Source organism: Arvicola amphibius, chromosome 12 (genome assembly GCF_903992535.2).
Source record: "Arvicola amphibius chromosome 12, mArvAmp1.2, whole genome shotgun sequence".
Classification (NCBI taxonomy): domain Eukaryota; kingdom Metazoa; phylum Chordata; class Mammalia; order Rodentia; family Cricetidae; genus Arvicola; species Arvicola amphibius.
This window is the reverse complement of record NC_052058.2, coordinates 55,335,725-55,356,213: the sequence shown is the minus strand read 5'-3', so window position 1 is coordinate 55,356,213 and position 20,489 is coordinate 55,335,725. Positions and strand designations below refer to the sequence as shown.

At 49.4% G+C, this 20,489-nt stretch overlaps 1 protein-coding gene across 1 annotated transcript; it reads left to right on the top strand.

Annotated features, from left to right (window-relative positions):
* Positions 1-554: 554 nt before the first annotated feature.
* On the top strand, positions 555-19,724 carry Gpa33 (glycoprotein A33). Its single transcript, XM_042054020.1, has 7 exons — positions 555-630; positions 1,342-1,496; positions 6,558-6,774; positions 11,729-11,884; positions 18,233-18,352; positions 19,008-19,143; positions 19,595-19,724. Exons 1-7 carry the CDS (start codon positions 555-557, stop codon positions 19,722-19,724), a joined length of 990 nt encoding a protein of 329 aa, XP_041909954.1.
* The last annotated feature ends 765 nt before the right edge of the window (positions 19,725-20,489 follow it).

Sequence of the window (20,489 nt, the reverse complement as noted above, 5' to 3'; positions counted from 1 at the left end):
CAAGAACATCTTGTGTCCTTGTGTCATTTCCGTTGTGACATTGTCCTGACCAAAGGGTTTCCTTGACTCCACAATACCTAGTTACAGTCCGTCGTTTAGGAGAAGTCAAGGCAGGATTCAAGCAGCTAGTCACGTCATAGCCGCATTCATGAGCAGAGAAAGAATAAATGTTCTTGCTTGCTGGGACAGCTTACTGCCTCTGCTTTTACAGAGTTCAGAGACCCCAGCCTAGGGAATGGTGTTGCTCACAGTGGGCTTGCTCTTCCTACCTCAATGAACAATCAAGATAGAATCCCTCTAATTCTATCAATGAGTCCTGCACCCTGGTGACGAAGCATTTAAATATATGAGCCTACGGGGCCACTCATATTCAAACCATCACCACCTGCTTCTTGTTTAGGGGACACCTTTTCTACTTGGCGTCTGAGAAACTTTCTTTTGATTTTCTTGTGTGTCTTCCAGGCTTTCTCACTAGATATTAGCCAGGTCCCTAGAGGGGCATCCCAAAAGGACCGGACAATGCATATTCCATTACATAATTTAGCTTGGGAGCCATGGAATGCCCCCACATCACAGTTATAGACCGTCCAGATTCAAAAGGAGAGACTCCACTAAGGGAGAAGAGTGTATGTGAGAGGGAAAGATTGCGAGCCATGCTGCTTGTTTTTTTTTAAACTCCTTTCTGATAAATGTTCCTAGAAATACTCTCTTTTTTTTTTTTTTTTTTTTTTTTTTTTGGTTTTTCGAGACAGGGTTTCTCTGCAGCTTTTTTAGAGCCTGTCCTGGAACTAGCTCTTGTAGACCAGGCTGGCCTTGAACTCACAGAGATCCACCTGCCTCTGCCTCCCGAGTGCTGGGATTAAAGGCGTGCGCCACCACTGCCCGGCGAAATACTCTCTTTCTCCTTGACTCAGTCTTGCTCATAAAGCTCTTTATGGCATGCAAGTGTTCCATTAATATTTGTTAAGTAAGTAAAAACAGAAATCATGGTCAAAACAAAGTGCTTATCAAGAACTTTCTGTGCTTGGCACCAAGTAAAACTTTTCAGCTCCCCAGTAACCAAGGAGAAAACCTGGGCTTAGAGCAGTCCACACAGCTGACCAGGGCTAGGGCTGAGACTGGAAGCCAGGTTGGCAGCCAACAGATGCAGGGAACTTCTTTGGGACACTTCAGGGTAGGGAGAAGGCAGACCCTGGCACCTGAGCTCCCCCCCCCTCCTGGTCTTGGGGACAGCAGTTAGCATGCCCTGACCAAGGCTGCTATAGCAGCTTCAGAGGGCCCCATCCTTGCAGGGGTCTGTGTGTGTATGTCGGTGCCATTTACTTTCCTCTTTTATTTCAGTCTGGGTGGCTGTCGATGCTATTTCTGTGGAAACTACACAGGATGTTCTTCGGGCTGCTCGAGGCAAGAGTGTCACCCTCCCGTGTACCTACAGCACCTCCACTTCAGAACGAAGTGGACTTATTCAGTGGGATAAGCTTCTCAGGACTGAAACGGTAAGGCTCCAGGATGAACCAGGGTGTCATGGGTCATAATTATCATCTGTGATCTCCTGATAGGCATGTGCCTTAAAACCTTCCTTCCGTCCCTCCCTTCCTCTTTTCTGCTGTCTAGGTTGAGATTCAAATCCAGGGCCTTATGCATCAGATCCTGTACTTTACCACTGAGCTATGGTCTCCATGTCTTACTTCAAAATATATTTTATGAAGATATTCTATATATATGTATATATGTATATATAACTGGTTTGTTTCCTATATTTTTTTTTCTTGGTTTTTTGAGACAGGGTTTCTCTGTGGCTTTAGAGCCTGTCCTGGAACTAGCTCTTGTAGACCAGGCTGGATCACAGAGATCCGCCTGCCTCTGCCTCCTGAGTGCTGGGATTAAAGGCGTGCGCCACCACCGCCCGGCTTGTTTCCTATATTTTGCGATCACAATAAACATAAACATCTGATAGGTTATGAAAAGTGGAACTTACTTGCCTTGCATTCGCCAGGTTCTGAGACAAACAAAATACAGACGTGTAGAAGTGACTCGTCCGGGTTAAAGGGTGAACTTGCACTTTCTATAATTAGGGCATTTGGTGGGATGCTCACCCATCTCCACCTAGTGTCCACCATTTTCTCATTTGCTCAAACTGTCTGGCAATTGGGGACTTGATAAAGTCAAAAATATATCTCACCTATGATCAAAAGCCTATCTGTTTATAAGAAATGGCGCATCCATTCATACATTTAGGTCAGATCTTTCAAGATGCTAACATGGGCAAGAGGGGTGCTGGAAGGCACCTGTAACCCCACACCAGAAGGAATTCCCGTTCAATTCCAGCCTCCCCCACTTCCTCCTTTCCTTCCCCTTAAAAATCCTTTGAAAAATAAAATAACTTTATTGTAGTGAACTTGCAAAGCCACCACACAGCTAGTTCAAGGCAGTCACTCAAATCCTTGCCCAGTCCCAAACTCTACACATCTCAGTGAACTTCTATACATTTAGAATGACCACATAGAAGCCATGGAACTTTGCTTAGGGTTTTACACTAGACCTACGAATTGCATTTGAATTTATTTATTATCTTCGTTAGGATTCTATTGCTTTAATAAAGCACCAGGACCAAAAACAGCTTGGAGAGGAAAGGTTTAGCTCGCTTACACTTCTGCACCTCAGTCCATCATCAAAGAAAGTCAGGGCAAGAACTCAAGATGGGATCCTGGGGGCAGGAACTCCAGACAGGAACCTGGGGGAGGAGCTGAAGCAGAAGCCACGGAGGAGAACTGCTTGCTGTTTGCTCCTCATGGCTTGCTCGGCCTGTGTTCTTATAGCACCCAGGGCTACCAGCCAGCCCAGGGGTGGTACCTGCCCACACCACTCACCAATCAAGAAAGTGCACTACAGAATCTTACAGAGGCCTTTTCTCAATTGAGAGTCCCTCTTCCTAGTGACTCTAGCTTGTGTCAAGTTGACATAAACCTAAACAACACACTTATCAACTACAGATAAAGAAAAAAAAAACTATGATGGAGTTGAAATTAAGGGAAAACTAGCTTTACATCGTGTGCGACTTGTGTGTCCTTTTGCCTGCATTCTGTCCTTCCTCATCACCTTCTGCTACTCTCCCCTGGTCTCCTTTCTGTAGTATAACCTTTAGGGAAAAAACTTAATAACATATCTGCCAGAGAGAATCAGCCGTCCCCAGCCATCCAGAGAAAGAAGCTTTAGCCTTTTCCCTGACAGAATCCCAGGATACCTGCATCCTGGGTGGCAGAACTGATAAGGAAGGAGTCAGTCTTATCTCCACGCACCCAGGGTCCTGACAGGTCACAGTCCCCATCCTGTCTGCTCCCAGGGTGAAAAGAGCAGCATTCTTGCTGCTGTTCTGAGTGTGAGGAACTAAAGGGCACCGTGCCCCTGAGCAGATGCATCCAGCAAGCTGGGTGTAACGTCTGTGGCTGACTTATTCTGCGTGCTGACACAGACACGGAGCTTGTTCATTAGCCACTGGATAGTCTACTTCCAAAAGGAATCGAGGCAGCTCCTTCAGGACCAATAACAAGTGCAGAGCAAGAGATTGCTGTCTGTGAGTCCTAGGAAGTGGTATGGTCAAGAGGAGGCCCAGGGACAATCTTAGGGTATCATTGATAAGATGGTATTATGGGGTGGAAAATCCAGAAAAAAAAAACAGTACCAGTCATCAGGTCAGGAAAGAGCTGGGCATCTATGGACTGTTCCCAGGCCTGGACGGCACCACATCCCCTGCCTTCTCTTTGCCTCCCTGTCTCAGCCAGGCATTCTAGAAAGACTGTCAATCCTATCAGGGCTATCAGGTATGGCTGGACAACTCGTGTCTTATACAAGGGTGTCCAGCTGAGGGCACTTGTGTTCCGATAGCTAAGCCTTGTGCCCCGACTTGGACCGTGTCTGTTGGAAAGCCGGAGTGTCTTGTTCTAATCGGAAAGGCTCGGCATGTTCAGAACTAACTGAGACTGGCATTGCGTCGCCAGTCTCTTCCCTGCCCACCACTGCCCACTTTCTCTCCTAATACTCTTGACATCGCCAGCATCTCACACGGGCAACCACTTTCCATTCCGGAGTCCCGTCTCCCTTGGCTTTTGGGGATCTTGACTTGGGGATTCCCCCTTTATCTCTCTGAACTCCTCTTGATTCTTTGAAGGACATGGGGACTTGCCATTTGTCATGTCTAGCTCATGTCTCAGTAAACACCATAATTTTTCTTATGATTCTTTTGAAAAGCCCACAAAGTGGGGGAGGGGTCAAACCCACAGTGCACATGATGTAATAATGAAGCTGGGATCATTTGAGGATGCAGATCTTCATAAGTATGCATGGGGGACAAGAAAGAACTCTGGTGCGTTGGTTTCTGATACATCAAGAGGAGCTAACTGCATCTTCCACTTTTCTTAACCACAAAGGAGCATTCTAACTGCAGGAGACACAGCTACCATGACATCGCGTGGTTTCCTTGCGTCCTCACGTCTAACTCCTTACCTATCATCCGTGACATTCAGTCGACCATTCTGCCCATATTGAGTTCCTCCACCTGGATGTCCCCCCGGGCACTTTAGGCATCCCACATGTAGACAGAACGCATACTCTTTGCTTAAATACTCTCTTCGTGTGTATTGATTCTGTTAGGAAGAGTACCATCCAACGTGCCTACTAAACCCTTGTATCTGGGATGAGCTGCTCTCGGACTCTGCATCCTCGTCGCATCTCCACGTTTCAAGTGTCCCCTTCTTCTCATGTCTCCAATTTATTTCACTCTATCTGTGTTGCCACAACCCAAAGTGACAATAATCAAAGTTTGTCACCACAGTCACTCGGCTGATCTCATTCCTGGTTCCTTCTCAACCTGTGCCCTTTCTCCTTCCAATCATTTGTACTCTGTATTAAGAGCTAGTCTTATAAAATACAGAATTATCGACCCAAGGATATAGCTCGGTGGTAGAGCACATGGGAGGCCCCTAGGCTCAATCCACGTCTACACTGGAAAACAAAACAATCAACACCAACAACAGAGCTAAAACGCATCATTGCCTTGAAGAAGAACCATGAACTATTTCGTGCCACTGTGTCTCAGGTGTGACTCAGTAGAATCTGTAGAGTTCAGGCTCTGAGCCAGAACGCCCAGGGTCATCTTGACTCTGCCATTCACTTAAACGTGTGACCTGGGGAACATACTTAACCAGCCTCTTGGTGCTTCGGTTTCCCCCTGTGTAAGACGGGTATGGCCATAAGGTCTGCTGCAGAGGAGTGTTGTTGTGGCTAATGAGATAATACACGACTAGTATGTAGAACGGTGCACAGCATATAACATATACAAGCAGCCGCTATGACCTTTGTTGTCAACAGGCTCAGCTCGTACTAATCCGTCACTCACTCACACTGTGCCGCTTGGGGTTGACGACGTTGCTGTCTGTTTTTAGGTTTTTCCTTTGCCTGTGATATCTAATGCATTTACCCTGCACCAACATGCAGTGCTCCAGTCTCCTGACTATTGACCTGGATGATGCACAGCTGCTTTTTAAGCTTCAAGGCAATGATCACCCTTTTAGGAAAACCTCCCTCAATGGGCCAGTTTCGAATCTCATAATCATAAGATACCATGCTTGGCTATTCAGAATTCACAAGTTCTATGCTGCAGACACGGTAATGGTAATAATGGCTAGCAACGGTGGCCACCACACCTGGCAAACTCCAGCTACTCTGTATAGATTACCAGCTCTAGTCTCACCACAGTTCCACGAGGTGTGTTATTAAAACATCTCCACTTTGTAGGTGAGGAAACAGAGGCTCAGAGCAGTCAAGGGTGTCGCTCAAGGACATTCAGCCAGCAAGCATCAGTTAGGGTTTGACCGAGGCAGTCTGGCTTGGTCATCTGTGGTAAAAGCCACTAATGTGCTACTTCAAAACATCAATGAATAAACAAATTCCAAGACAATAGTCAGAATCAAGTGAGCTTGGAATTTGAGAGCAAATTACCTAGCCTGGTGCCTGGTGTGAGTGGTGTTCAGAAAGTGTTGGGTGAAGGAAGGAAGAAATGAGAAGAAACGACGGACTGAGAGGAAATCAGGGAGTGAGATGCTGGCTACAAACCCGAGTGCGCTTCCAGGGTGTGCGCTTGTGTGTTGTCTTTGTTTTTTGAGTTAGGGTTTCACGTTGGCTTAGATTGGTTTAGAACTTGCTCATACCGAGGGTGACTTTGAACTTCTTCTTGTTTCCACCCCTGGAATGCTGGGATGATTGGCATATACCACCACCCCAAATTTACCCACATGGTGCTGGGGATCAAATCCAGGTCTCTCTCTCTGTGTGCTAGGTAAGCACTACCAACTTAAACTACAACTCCGGCCCCTAACATTTTCATTTAAATCTAGGACTTCATTTAAGTCTAGGATTTGCTAGGTAAGAATCTACCAGTATTCTGCACACTGCACATCTGTTTGAGATACTGTTCGTCTGTACATCTGGGCTCTGGGGATAAAAGATTGGGTCAGGGCAGGTCTATACCAGCGTCTGGCAACATTTCTTCTTTCTCTTAGGAAAGAGTAGTCACTTGGCAGTTTTCGAATAAACAGTACATCTATGGGACCCGTTATGAGAACCGTGTGCTAATGTCCAATGACGTTGACCGCTCAGATGCCTCCATCACCATTGACCAACTGACCATGGATGACAATGGCACCTACGAGTGCTCCGTCTCACTGATGTCAGATCTAGTTGGTACCACCAAGTCTCGAGTCCGCCTCTTAGTCCTCGGTGAGTGTCTCCATCTTTTCTTTTCCTGCAGGAGGAGGGTGGGGCTAAGAGCCCTGGCAGCCACATCCAGCCATAAATCCAGATGCAATAGGGCCTGATCATCAACCCTGTGTTATATCGGCCTTGCCTATCTCAGAGAAGAGTCAGGATTCCACTTCTCCCTTTGGAGCCAAATATTGACAGGGTTCTCAGTGAACAGCAGGCTGGTGCTGAGGGCAGGGGCTTTGGGGTCATCCCTTGGCCCCTCTGCCCTTTCTCCCCTCCACACCAACTTTTTCCCTGCCAAACTCATTTCTGAAGAGAAGGGAAGGGAACTCCCACATAACATGCAGACTCTCATGCCAGTACTTGTTATTCGGAGGGCTGTTTGTGACTTCCACAGGCGATGGGTTTCCCCGCTGTTAACTCAGCTTCTCTCGGCGGTCTCCCTACCCTACCGCTAATGAAGGCACCATCGTCAACCAGTGGGGAATATGTCTCAAGAACCATCCTTTTCACGTGAGAATTTGTTGGAATTTATAGTTTTGGAAGGCTCAGGAAACTCATCTGCTTTAATTTCTGCGTGAATGAAGCCCAGAAAAAGGAAGTAACTGAGTCAAAACCGGCTATTGGGTTTTGACTCACTTTAGTGAGCACCTGGTCTATGTCCTGCATAAGAAATGGCCCCACTCCCGGGAGGTAGCCAACGTGCGTGAGAACAATGGGTCCTTTCTGTTTCTTTCCCCTCTACACTGCTTGGCAGACTTTCTTTTAAATTGTGTATGGTAGTTGCCGGACTTACAGAAAGCATTATAGTGTGTCAGAATATACAGCAGCACACACTAATGCTGCTTAAAGCATAATCGAGACCTCGTCCCACCCTGCCACCCGGAGGCGGCCAACGGTAATACAGCCAGGCGTCCTAGAGGTCTCCGGAGTACCTTCCTCTCTGCCTGTCGAAGAAATGGGGTATCATAAAGCACTTGTGATTTACCTCCACACGGTGCTCCAGGCCAGCACACGCAGACCTACTGTGAGAGAGCACATCCAGTCTCATGGCTGCACAATGGCTTACTCCAGGCTTTCACACTGAGGGTTATTGGGACAGGTTTCATTGTTTGTACAGTTTTGTTGTTGTTTGTTTGTTTGCACAAGCAATACTGCAATATACCCCACTACCTCACCTCACTGTGTATGTATATAGTCATACATACAATATATATACACTATATATGTATATATATATGTGTATATATATATATATATATATATATATATATATAGTATACACGGACACATATAAAGTTTGGGTTCTTTAAATAACTGGCCTGCCTTTTTGGCAGAGGATTTCAGCGAGTTGAAAGGGAAGTGGCAGCAACCCGTATAAATCTGAAGCCTGGTTCTGCTGGTCCTCCTGCCTTACACTAAGGACCAGCTATTTCTAAAGAGGAACACATTAATCTGAAGAGGGAAGGATACAAGTTTAATTTGAAAATATAGAATTCATAGAAACCAATCTTTCACTGTTGTAAAGAGCCCTTTAAAAAAAATCCTCCATGCTAGTTAAAACCCAGTGAGATTCTTTGTGGAAAGTTTTCTTTCTCTGTGTCTTTATAGCCGGATGCTTTTTTAAAGGAGAAAGGCTATAATTATACAGGGCGGCTTATTTTGGGCAGGCTAGCAGGAAGCTCCCTAGTCTTAGTTTCTGGGAGCTAGCCTTGTCTAGCTCACCTTCAGGAAGCCCCAGATTTAGCGGCCTGTGCGCCAGGTGAAATCCTTGCTCTGGCCTCTGGCGCCCCCTGACGTCCTTAGAGGGAACAACCAGCATCGGAGAGGATTTGAAGCCTAACACATTCACTTCCATCCTCCATGCCCACACTCAAAGTCAATATACAGGTAACACCTACAATGCTGCTTGCGAACCAGGCTGTGTGAGAACAAGATACCCTCCCCCGTCAGTACTCTCAGCCCCCGCTCGTGGGGCTCTTTGGACTAGATATGACTCGCGGTCCCCGCTGTTTGTGATTGGCGCGTTGGCGATCTGGAGGAGGGCAGGGGCGCGCCTGGGATGGGGTCAGGTAGGAAGTTTAGGGCCTGTGGTCAGGAGTCTGGAGCAAAAGATCTCAACACAGTCCCCCTGAAAAGCAGATCCTCCTTGCTGGCCATCACCCCTGCTTCCTCCCGTGGGCAGTTAGTTTGTGGAGTTCCTGCTCCTTGCATTCCTTGCCAAGGAGTGGAGTAAACAATCTAGTCTTCCACCGCGGACATATACTTGCTTTTTACGCTTCGGCAGTTAGTCTCCAGAACTCTAATTCCTGCTTCTGTCCTGTATCCCGCCCCCTCCACCTCGCCCCCGCAGGGAGTTCCACTGCCACTCCACCGCTTAATCTGATGGGGCTTGTGGGAGTTTGCCGCTGAGCCTCCCGCTAAAGGCTAAAGCTATGTCTGAGGCTGGCTAGGTAGGGGCACCGCAGGGTCCCGCTGTGGGGCCCAGGAGAGAAAGCAGAGCCCAGCAGGAGTACTCGGAGGGTAAGTCCGCCTCCACAGCACCCCCAGGTCTGCTTGCTGGACCAGCAGGATGGGCAGGAGGCTGACAGTTAGCCAGCTGCTGGCAGACACTCTGCCCACCTGCTCTTTGATCCTCAGAAGCCTGGGTTTTGTTTGGCAATAAGGGAGTGCCTCTAATGTGTCTGGTGGGGTCCGTACCTGGCTGGCCCAGCTGTGTTAGCAGATGTCAGGCACTAATAATAGCCAGCCTGTCTCCAAGAAGAAAATCTGCAACTGCTGGACTGGAAGAGAGAGGGAGGAGAGTCAGGGACCGTTCTTCCAGCCACTTCCAGGTGGACTAAGGCTGCCATTAACCCTCAGGATGGGTGGCTGAAGCAAGCTACCCAAGAGGGCATGTCATGAAAGTAGAGGGGACAGGCCACTACCCAAGCACATCAGTGACAGCTTTCCCCACTGTATGCTCTCCCTTCCTCCTCCCTAAAGATGCCTCCTGAAGCCTCATGGATGCTTTCCATTTCCCCTGTCCAGTATGCCCATCTCTGCTCTAATCCCTACCACTACCTTCGTCGAGGTGACCTTCAGGTCACAGCCCAAATGCTGTGTCGGATCATTATTTTCTGCCCCAGCAGTCTTGTCCCCTGCTCTGTCATTGTTTCATTGTCTTTTGTCCCCTATTGGATTCCTTGATCCACTCGGAGTGTCACCCCAGTGCCCAGCATTGTTGGGCAGAACCTGGCTACCTAATAACATTTATGGAACCACCCACGCCCTCAATGTGACCTTAACAAGGCTGAGGAGAGACACAGGCTTAGAATCTCAAGAAGCCAGGGGGACCAAGGACAGATGGTTGGCAGCGGTTGCTGGGGTTCATAAACATTTCCGATGGCATGCCTTTGATCCCTTCCGCCCACTCCCATCTCTTCGATCTCGTTCACCACCCAGCAGGAAGGTCTGGGGTCCCTCTTTCTCCTTAGCCACTTGTGCTGATCCAGTTTATTAGCAAAGCAGGGGGAGAAGGCAGTGGTAGACCCGCAGAAGATGACCTGAAGGAGCTGCAGCTGAGGGCTAGAGAAATCTGCAAACCTAGTGTGAGGAAACCCGGGCCCGCTCCAGCCCACAGCCAGCTCCAGCCCACAGCCCGCTCCAGCCCACGGCCCGCTCCAGCCCACAGCCCGCACCAGCCCACAGCCGGCTCCAGCCCACAGCCAGCTCCAGCCCATGGCCCGCTCCAGCCCATGGCCCGCTCCACCCCACAGCCAGCTCCAGCCCACGGCCCGCTCCAGCCCACAGCCCGCTCCAGCCCACAGCATGCTCCGCCCTCATGGTTTTAAAACATTGTTAAAACCAGAAAATGAAAGAGGGAGGGAGAAGGTATCCAGAGGGAGGGGGGGAGCGGGTAAACATGATCAAAATAAATTGCATACATGTATGGAATTTTCAAAGAATAAAAATATATTATACACCTGCCCCCTCCCTCTAAAGAAAAGACAGCATTGGCAATAGTATTGTGGTCTGCTGAGCCTACAATTCCCTTAAGGCCCTTTGCAGGACAGTCTTGCTGTCCCCTAACTTTAGAGATCAGGAACACTGTGATTCCTGCCAGGTCAACAGCAGAGAGAGCTCGTGTGGGTCAGTAGAGCAAGCCCTGCGTCTGAACTGAAGAGAGACACCTGGGTTCTAGTCCCACCTCCGCTAGGGCCCCATCTGTACAATGGCTATGTTGGGCATGTTCAAACTCCCATGATTCCAGAGAGCACCAGAAGCCACTACCAACCAGCCTGTCTTGGAGACTATTTACCTTGGATGGTTTGTTTGCCAACAAACTCTCCATGACCCCAGTGACTTGTGAAACCAAAGTGAGTCTACCAAAGCTCAGCTAGGAGAACCCATGATAGCGTTGAGTGACACGTAAAGCGTGGGTGAGCCCACAGCAGCCACAGCGCCGGAATCTACCTCCGCATGGACAGCTTCTCCATGGCTGCATAGACGGACAATGGCTCCTTCACTTAGCCTCCCACAGTCCGTGTACGCTATATGCTAGCACCTCCAGAGACAAGACAGGAACAATTCAGGCCGAATTACTTACAAGAGGCCACTGGTGCATGATGGAGTGGCTGGAAGCTCAGGCGAGAGTTCAAGAGCCTCCTCAGCCCCTCCTCCTCGTTAGCAGCTCACAAGCCTGGCCTTGAGGGTCCCTGGTCACAGCTTCTCTGATGAAGTTGACGTTGTTATGCTGGGAAGGGCGCACTATACGACACAGTGTCTGGTGCTGCCCATTTGAGAGAGTGAGATGACCGTGGACATTTTGGGGGGGAGTTAACTTTATAACATTAAATCTCACCTCTAGGCTATAAGTTTCCATCTGCCTCTGCGTGTGCGATGGGAGAGATGGGTTGACAGCTATTGGGGCGGGCAGTGACTGTCCCCACGCCATTCACGCCTCTCCTGCCTTATCTTTCCTTCACAGTGCCACCCTCCAAGCCAGACTGCGGCATCATAGGGGAGACGGTGATTGGGAACAACATCAATCTGACGTGCCGGTCTGCAGAGGGCTCTCCGAGCCCACAGTACAGCTGGAAGAGCTACAATGCCCAGAACCAGGAGCGGCCGCTCACCCAACCAGGTGACCTGGGACAACAGGGAAGGAGGCTGTGCTCCACCTGTGGGTGCACCTGACTAGCTAGGGCTAACGGGAGACAGAGGCTGACGGAGCAATCCAAGCACCATTTCCCCAGTCCCGCCCTTGTGCCTTCTTGCACCATTGCTCAAAGCATTTGTTTCCCATATGAATACCTACGCATCTCACGGCTGCCAAAGACAGAGGTGACTCGCAAGTGACATCACTTCTATTCTTCCCACCCCCCACTGCCTCGATTCTCCTGAGGAACTGTGCCCTGCTAAGCATTCTGTGCAGAAACACTGGGGCTTGCTCTTTGAAGCGTTATCATGGCCTACAGTCTACTTCTGAGGTGGGGGATTTCCTAGTCCCCTTTCCTATCCCGGCCAGTCCATCTCAGACACGACCACGAACACACCATGAACTGTTAGGACCCCCATTCTCAGAGCAGGCTACGGCAGATTTAACCAGAGTTGCCAGGAGACCCGTTTTGTACCGGGCAGCCAATATTTGACCTTTTGGTCAGGAAACAAACTAGAAGGAGGAAAAGGAAGAGGTATAGTAGCCAGGAGAGGAAGAAAGGGGGGAGGAAGAGGAGAAGGGGCGGAGCTGGGCTGTGTAAACACTCCGCCATTCTGTCCACCTGTGTGTGGAAATCCCCTGGGCTCTCCGCGGCCATGGCTGCACCAGCGATCTCAGACAGGAACAGAAAGGCCCGGAAGATGCCTCTAAGGTTTAGCCTTGAGGTCTTTCAGTCCTCTGTGTGTGGAAATGGAATGGAGAGCTGAGAGCAAATCCCGTGGGTAGACATTGTACTTGGCTTTTGCTTTGGGCCACCAGCTCAATAATAAGAAAACTTATTATTAAAGTATGAAAGCTCGGCCTTGGCCTAAGCTTGTTCTCAACTAGCTCTTATGATTTAAATTAACCCACTTATAGTCATCTGTGTTCTGCCACCCAGCGTCACCTTTCTGCTCAGTAGGGCATGTCTGACTTACTCAGAGTCTGCTGGCGAAATTCGCATGTCTATGTTTCTTCTTCTCTTCCTCTATCTTTCCCTGGAAAGCCTGCCTATCTCTCCTGCCTAGTGATTGGCCATTCAGCTCTTTACTAAACCAATCAGAAGATGCTTTAGGCAGAGACACATTGCAGTGTAAATGACCCTGGACAACAGGACACACCTGTTTTGAGAAGCTGACCTGAGGGAGGGAAGAACATCTGGGACTCTGAGGAAGTCTGATAGACAAATGGCCCACTCCTTAGGCTTCCATCAAACCAGAACAGATTTTATCGTGCTACTTTTCACCTATTTGGAGGCCAAATGATAACTTCTTAAAAACAAGTTCATAGTTGGGCAGGTGGTGGTGGCACATGCCCTTAATTCCAGCACTTGGGAGGCAGAGGCAGGTGGATCTCTGTAAGTTCAAGGCCAGCCTGGTCTACAGAGTGAGTTCCAGAACAACCAGGGCTATGCAGAGAAACCTTGTCTTAAAACAACAAAAACAAGATCCCACAAAACAAAACAAGCAACAATAAAAAAAACCATAAAAATCAAAGTTAGTAGAACTCATTTGACTTAATGTAAACCCACAGGTTTCCAGCTTTGCTGGAGTGCTTTTCTGGTTGCCGATTTTAAAATCATTTTTAAAATTGCATTTTTAAATGTATGCATTGTATATATGTACAAGCACACCACAGTGAGGGGTCAGAGGGCAACCCACAGGAGCTGCTTCTCTCCCATCATGTGAATCCCAGGGGCTGAACCTGGACTCAGGTTGTCCCAATTGGCAGCAGGTGCTTTTACCCAAAGAGTCATCTCACCGGGTCCTGGAATGCAAGGATTTGAATGTCTGGATCTTTGTTGAAATCACCTGGCAGGTGTCCTTAAACTCTGTAGTCTCCTGGCTCTTGATTCTTGCTATTCATGGCTTGAGAACATAACCACGTGTCCTCCAGCAAAGTGCACACAGTGGGGTCCAGGGCTGAAGGTCATGAGGTCACAAACTGCAGTGACTGACCTACAGTGCCGTGTGACCTAGTGCTTAAGAGCAGTCAGGGGCTCGAATCCTGGACGTGCTGCTTGTTACGTGCCTTTGTCTCCACATCTGTGAAATGGGAACAGCACCAGTGTTCAGCTCGGCTGTGGCTGTGAAGGGAGACCTGAAGTCCACAGAGCACCAAGATCAGTGCTGTGGGCAGCGCAGGACTCAGTCAACTCTAGGTATTGTTAGCTATGCTCAGCACACTCTTCAGGGTAAAAGCCAGCATGGGAATCACGGCGTGAGTGTGACTGCGGAGCAGGATGGAGGGGGCCTGAGCAGGATGGAGGGGGCCGTTTGCAAGGCCTCTTGTTCCTAGAGTGCCCTGCCGAGAGCCTGAGAGTCCTGCTGTGACTTCAAGGCTGTGAGTCACCCACAAGTAATCCCATCCTGAAAAACAGACAAAACCCACAGAACAACAACAACACACCGTAACTAAAGCTGAGATGGTACTATTGCCCTCCTCGGAGGAAGAGGCAGTCTCCCGCAGGAGGGCTCTGAAGATGTTTGAGGAACTGTGCTCCAGCGAGTGAGTTTCAGGAGGGAAGGATCAGGAATTTGGATGTTAAGGAAGGAGACTGGAACGCTTTAGGGGAGGAGGTCGTGAGAACAGTGACGGGTCCACCCCAGACCCTGGGATGAGATGGGGCATCCAGAGCTTACTGACCAGCCTTGGTGGGAGGGAACAGAAAGAGCAGATCCTGTGAATTCAACATCAATATCTTGGTGTGGTCAGGGCTTCAGCAGCAGATGTCTGCCATGCATTTCCTATACTGACCACCAGATGTCACCACAGCAACAGGAAACGGGGTTTCAGAAACTAGCCGGCTCTTTCCAGAAGGGAAGGGAGCCTGTGATCCCCCGTTCAATCAAAGCCAATTGGTGGCATGGGTTGAGTGCTATTTCAAACAAAGAAGTTTCTAGAACCCATTGTTTGCTTCAGAGACTAGGGGAAGAATGGAGTTGGCTCATACATCAGGAACCCCCAGGATTCACCCTAAGCACGGCCTAGAGCTGCCCTGGGGTGCTGTGGGCACCTGATTCACAGAGCAGCACACTTTCAAGGGGAATCTGATGCCAGCACAAGGCCTCCTAAACACACCTGGTGTCAGAGAGCTTTCTGTAGAGTGTGTTTCTAAGAATAACCAAATCTGACACGGGTAGAGGAAGGGAATGTTAATACTCTGGACCTCAACCCGGGGTTCCCATTGCTCCCAGCATAATAAAACATCCATAGGCCACGCCCCTTAAGCTTCACAACCATAGGGATTTCCACACTTGCTGTGCTTGCAGACACATCTCCAGAATCACATGTAAATATCACATATAAGGGGCTTACCAGAAAACACCCAACAGCGGGCTTCTAGACTCCCAAGGCGGTCACATTGTACAGAGAATAGTGCCTTGGGCTCTAAGGGAAGAATATGGAATAAGTGGCCTATTTTTGACAAGAAGAGAAGAAAATAAAATCAATGTGCTGAGATTCAGGATGATTTTTATCCTATTCTCGCTCCTGCTAGAGACCTCCTCTGGCCCCCAGACAAGAGTAAACCCCTTCACTATGAGTTCAGATACAGCCTCCATCTTGAACCATAACCGCTCGTAACACCAGCATTGTTTCTTGTGTGTCTTCCTTTGTAGGTCGGAGACGCCAAAGGACAGGGACTCTCCTTACTCTGTTTGGAGCCGTGATTGGAATGTAGATGTTTTTGGTTTGGAGTGAATTAACATGACAGTTTTATGTCATACATAAATTCTTACAAATTGCAAAGGTGTTTTTAAAGCATCTGTTTATGTATTATTAGTGTGCATGCATGTGTATGCACATGTACATAGCGGTAGGAAGGGCAAAGGATGCCTCCCAGAAGCCAGTTCTCTCCTCCCCCTGGGAAATTCGAGTTGGGGGTACTGGCATGGCAATATCGCCAATCAAAGATGTTGGGGGGGTGGAAACAATGTGATGCTGAGACACCGTATGACACAGTAATTCCAGAACATGGAGGAAGGACCCTGTGTGGATGGCCCCTTGGCTTTGCACACGTGCAGCAAGAGATAAAACTGGCGTGGTTGCAGGATCAGATCTGTAGCTTTGTCATCGTGTTAGAAGCTCAGAATTCAGAGCTGGAGGGAGTACACAGTCAGAAAAATCTCAGAATTCAGGGCTTGCGGTGGGGATGGCACAGCCTGCGTGAAATCCTGAGGACCTGGGTTTGATCCTCAGCAACCACATAAAAGCGGGCTTGGCAGCACCTGCTGTAACCCCAGCCCTGGGGATGCAGAGACAGGATCTCCAGGGTTCACTGAGCACCCATCAAGCAGCCGAATCAGTGAGCTCTGGGTTTACCAAGAGACCTGATCTCAAAACGTAAAGATGGAAAAGAGATTGAAGACACCTGATGTTAACTTCCCGGCCTCCACATGTGTATACATATGTGCATGTAAACGTACACACACGTACACATGCACACACACGTGAGCTGGCTACTGAAGATTAGAGACAGCTTCTGAAATGTCTACAGGGCTGCAGCAGGTCTCTCTTGATGACTTAAAACACGCCCTGGGGGTGATTGCAACACCTAGTGGCAGCCGGGTCCTGATGAGGCTGACATTGCACTCCTGACAAAGGCCTTTGAGAGCAGGACACACATCTAGACCGTCTAGGTACAAACCCACGAAACTGTGGATTCAGGGAGAGGTCTCTTGTGAGGACACCTGTTCCATGTCCTCGGGCTCGGCATTGGCTGTTTTCACTCTCACTCCCTGATGAGGGTGGTGACGGGTGAGGAGGAAGCGTCTAAACTGACACTGTCCCCTAACTCACACAACGCTCCCCAATACCCGTATCCATACCCCACACCACACACATCACATATGCGCATTCCCCTTTAATATGCATCTATGTTTCCCAAGTCCCGACTGCACATCGGGCATTCTACTGGATGCTTATATTTATTATTGATACCTCATTCCGGGCTCACAAGTACCTTGCCAGGAAGGTATTATCAGTTCTAATTATAGATGAAAAATAGCTTCAAAGATGGCCAAGTTACTTGCCAAATATATTAACTAAATGGGCAAAGCCAGACTCGACACCTAGGGTCCTGACTGGATTTGAAGTCCTTCAATATTGTGATCCCCCAGAGGCCTTAGAGGTCTTTCTTCCTACATCACAAATCAGTTTGGCTAGTTCAGAGGGGCTCAGGCCTCCTAGCCTTGAGCCGTGCATACTCCACCCTAACACCATATATTTTTTTTTTAAATTGAGCTCTACATTTTTCTCTGCTCCCCTCCCTACCTCTCCCTTCCCCTTCAATCCTATCCTGTAGTGATGAGCTGCGGGCTGCATTCCCGCCCGGCTCCCAGCCGCCTGGCTAGCTTATGCCCCAAAATAACAACACACAAATTGTATTAATTTAAACACTATCTGGCCCATTAGTTCCAGCCTCTTACTCACATCTTGATTAACCCATATCTAATAATCTGTGTAGCACCATGAAGTGGTGCCTTACCGGGAAGATTCTAGCATACGTCCATCTTGGGCCGGAGCTTCATCGTCTCTGGCTCAGAGAGGAGAGGCATGGAGATTTATTAACTTCCCTTCCCAGCATTCTGTTCTGTCTACTTCGCCCACCTAAGGGCTGGCCAGTCAAATGGGCCAGGCAGTTTCTTTATTAACCAATGAAATCAACTCAAACAGAAGACCCTCCCACATCACTCTCCCAAGGTACTAATGCTCCCAATTTACTCAGGAGATCTTGTCTTTTTCTACTTCCCACATAGATTAGATCTATGTATGTCTCTCTTAGGGTTCTCATTGTTGTCTATGTTCTCTGGGATTGTAATTTGTGGGCTGGTTTTCTTTGCTTTATCTTACACCTGTAAGAATGGCCAAGATGACCAGCCTGGTCTACAAGAGCTAGTTCCAGGACAGGCTCCAAAGCCACAGAGAAACCCTGTCTCGAAAAACCAAAAAAAAAAAAAAAAAAGAATGGCCAAGATAAAAACCACTGATGACAACTTATGCAGGAGAGGTTGTGGGGTAAAGGGAGCACTCCTGCATTGCTGGTGGGAATGCAAGCTGGTACAACCCCTTTGGATGTCAGTGTGGCGATTTCTCAGAAAATTAGGAAACAACCTTCCTCAAGACTCAGTAATACCACTTTTGGGTATATATCCAAAGGATGCTCAACCGTGCCACAAAGACACGTGCTCAATTCTGTTCATAGCAGCATTGTTTGTCATAGCCAGAAGCTGGAAACAACCTAAATGCCCTTTGACCTAACACCATCTTTTCACCCTGCTGCTCTTCCTTCAGCCTCAGGCCAGCCGTTGCTTTTGAAGAACATCACCACGGAAATGGCAGGCTACTACGTCTGCACTTCCAGCAACGAAGTGGGAGTGGAGTCCTGCAACATCACGGTGGCTCCCAGACAGCGTAAGAGCAGGGTGGGGAGGGAGGGTACAAGGCCTAGAGGTGGCTGATGGAGGTGAGCCAGCTGGCTGCTGTGACCCTGGACAGATGACTCGTGGCCCAGGCTTTTCCTCTCGCTGAGGTCAGCCCAGCTCCTCCCGTTCTTTGGAAATAGAGCCTGGGACAGACTTCTGGAGACCTCTTCAGCCTTGCCTGTCTCATGGACCACTCAGAGAGCGTGAGAAACGTGCCTAGAACATGCTGCCTTGGTCCAAACCCTAGTCTCTTTTTGTGGGGAGAAGAGCGACCACTGCTATTTCAAGCGTCAGCTGGCATAGCTAACACTAAGGGTCTCGGCAGAGCCTGAGTAGCCCAGTATCAGGTCTGACTCTCCTTGCTTGCTCCTCACTCCTTAAGAATGTCTTCAGATCTGTCTAACCACAATCTTCCAGGGCCATGACTTTTGCAGAGTGTTACCAGAGGTCTGTAGCCATTGCTCCCTAGGCTGGTAGAAGAGCTGGTTCTCCAGAGGCTGGGAGGGACCAGCCTGCTGTGCCCTGTACCAGTCTGTGGTTCCTCACCTCTAGCCTGGCTTTCAACTCTGTTGCCAGGGGTTCAGTTGGGGGCTGGGGAGCTAGAGTCGGGACTCAGGAGGTGCAGCTGCTCCATCCTCTTGTAGCTTCCATGAACGTTGCGCTGTATGCGGGCATCGCGGGAGGGGTGTTCGTGGCCCTCATCGTCATTGGCATCATCGTCTACTGCTGCTGCTGCCGGGACAAGGATGAAAAGGCCGAGGTCATGGAGGACGCGAGGCCGTAAGTGTGCGGGGACAGGGTCCCCTTGGGAAGAGGCAGAGGGAAATAGACATCCCAACTCCTCAGGTACCCCCACTCAGCACCCCGGGAGACGCTGGTGCTTCAGTCTTCCCTAGTCGCAGTTGAGGAATGAACAGCTCACCCAAATCAAGGGCGGACCTCAGTCCTGCCCTTGTTCCCCACACTTTGATCTCTAGGCAGGCCTTCTCATGGCAAGCCAAGGGTCGGGTCTAAGCTGAAACACACACACCGCTCCCACAGTCTCCTCAGCCCACGAGTGGAGTATTCTTGTGAGATCTCACTGTGCACTCTTAAACCAGGCCTGCGGCACTGAGTCCCTTTGCCACTCCTGGGTGGGGTTGACGGCAGGACCAGTTCACCCCCCCACCCCACCCCCGGCCCCTCACCGCCATGAGGGTTAACCTTCTCTTCTTCCTCCATTGCTCTGTAGGAACCGAGCTGCTTACCAAGAGCCCCAAGAGCAGCGGAGAGAAGTTTCCAGAGTGAGGGAAGACAATGACTACAAGAATGAGGACCGGAGGAGTTCAGAGCATAGCTCTCTAGACCAGCCCTTCAAGTGAAGGGGCCTGCTGCCCAGTGGAGAGGAGGGCTGGGCTCTAGTCTCCTGCTCTGGCCTTTTTTTCTTTCTAGCTCCATAATCTTGCCCCTTCCCAGTCATTGGCAGAGTGCATCTTCATGTGTGTGTGTGTGTGCATGTGTGTACACCTATGTGTGTGTGCTTCTGGGGAGCATCACTGGCCTGGCAACATGGGTCCTACCTGTTACCCTGATGACCACACTGAAAGGACCCTTGCTTATTGTTAATTCTGATTCAGGGTTGGGCCTCCTTCCTGGACCAGACAGCTCCTTTTGCCCCCCTTATGCTTGGCAGGGGCTTGGGGAAGCTCAGCACTGAGCAGAGGCTCCTTCTGTTCAGGGCTCCTCATGCAGGCAGTGCCAGCTTCAGAGGATGGGGTCTGCCCTGCCCACCATGCCCAGCACTCATGGGGAACCTGGGGATGGTCTTGCACTCAATATTTGTGTTGAATGAAGGAGAGGCATCAAGGATACAGTGGAGCCCCTGTGATTTACCCTGCTTCATCTTGCCCTCCATGCTTGGGGGTCACAGTGGTCTCCAGCTGCTCTCTTGGCCTCATCTCCCGCCATATTGCTCCTGCTCCCAGATGCATGCCTTCTCAGGACTTCCCCAAACACAGTTCAGCCCTGTCTGTCAAAATCCTGCCTGTCCTTACAGCCCACCACTCACGGATCCCACTGCTTTTCTTAATCCTGTTGTGACCACTCCCATTCAGGGAAACAGCAAAGTCACGCTGTCCTACATCCAG

Coding starts and splice junctions, on each gene's coding strand:
- Gpa33 (XM_042054020.1), top strand. CDS start 555: ATGGAATGCCCCCACATCACAGTTATAGACCGTCCAGATTCAAAAGGA. Junction 18,353..19,007: donor CACGGTGGCTCCCAGACAGC/GTAAGAGCAGGG, acceptor ATCCTCTTGTAG/CTTCCATGAACGTTGCGCTG. Junction 19,144..19,594: donor GTCATGGAGGACGCGAGGCC/GTAAGTGTGCGG, acceptor ATTGCTCTGTAG/GAACCGAGCTGCTTACCAAG.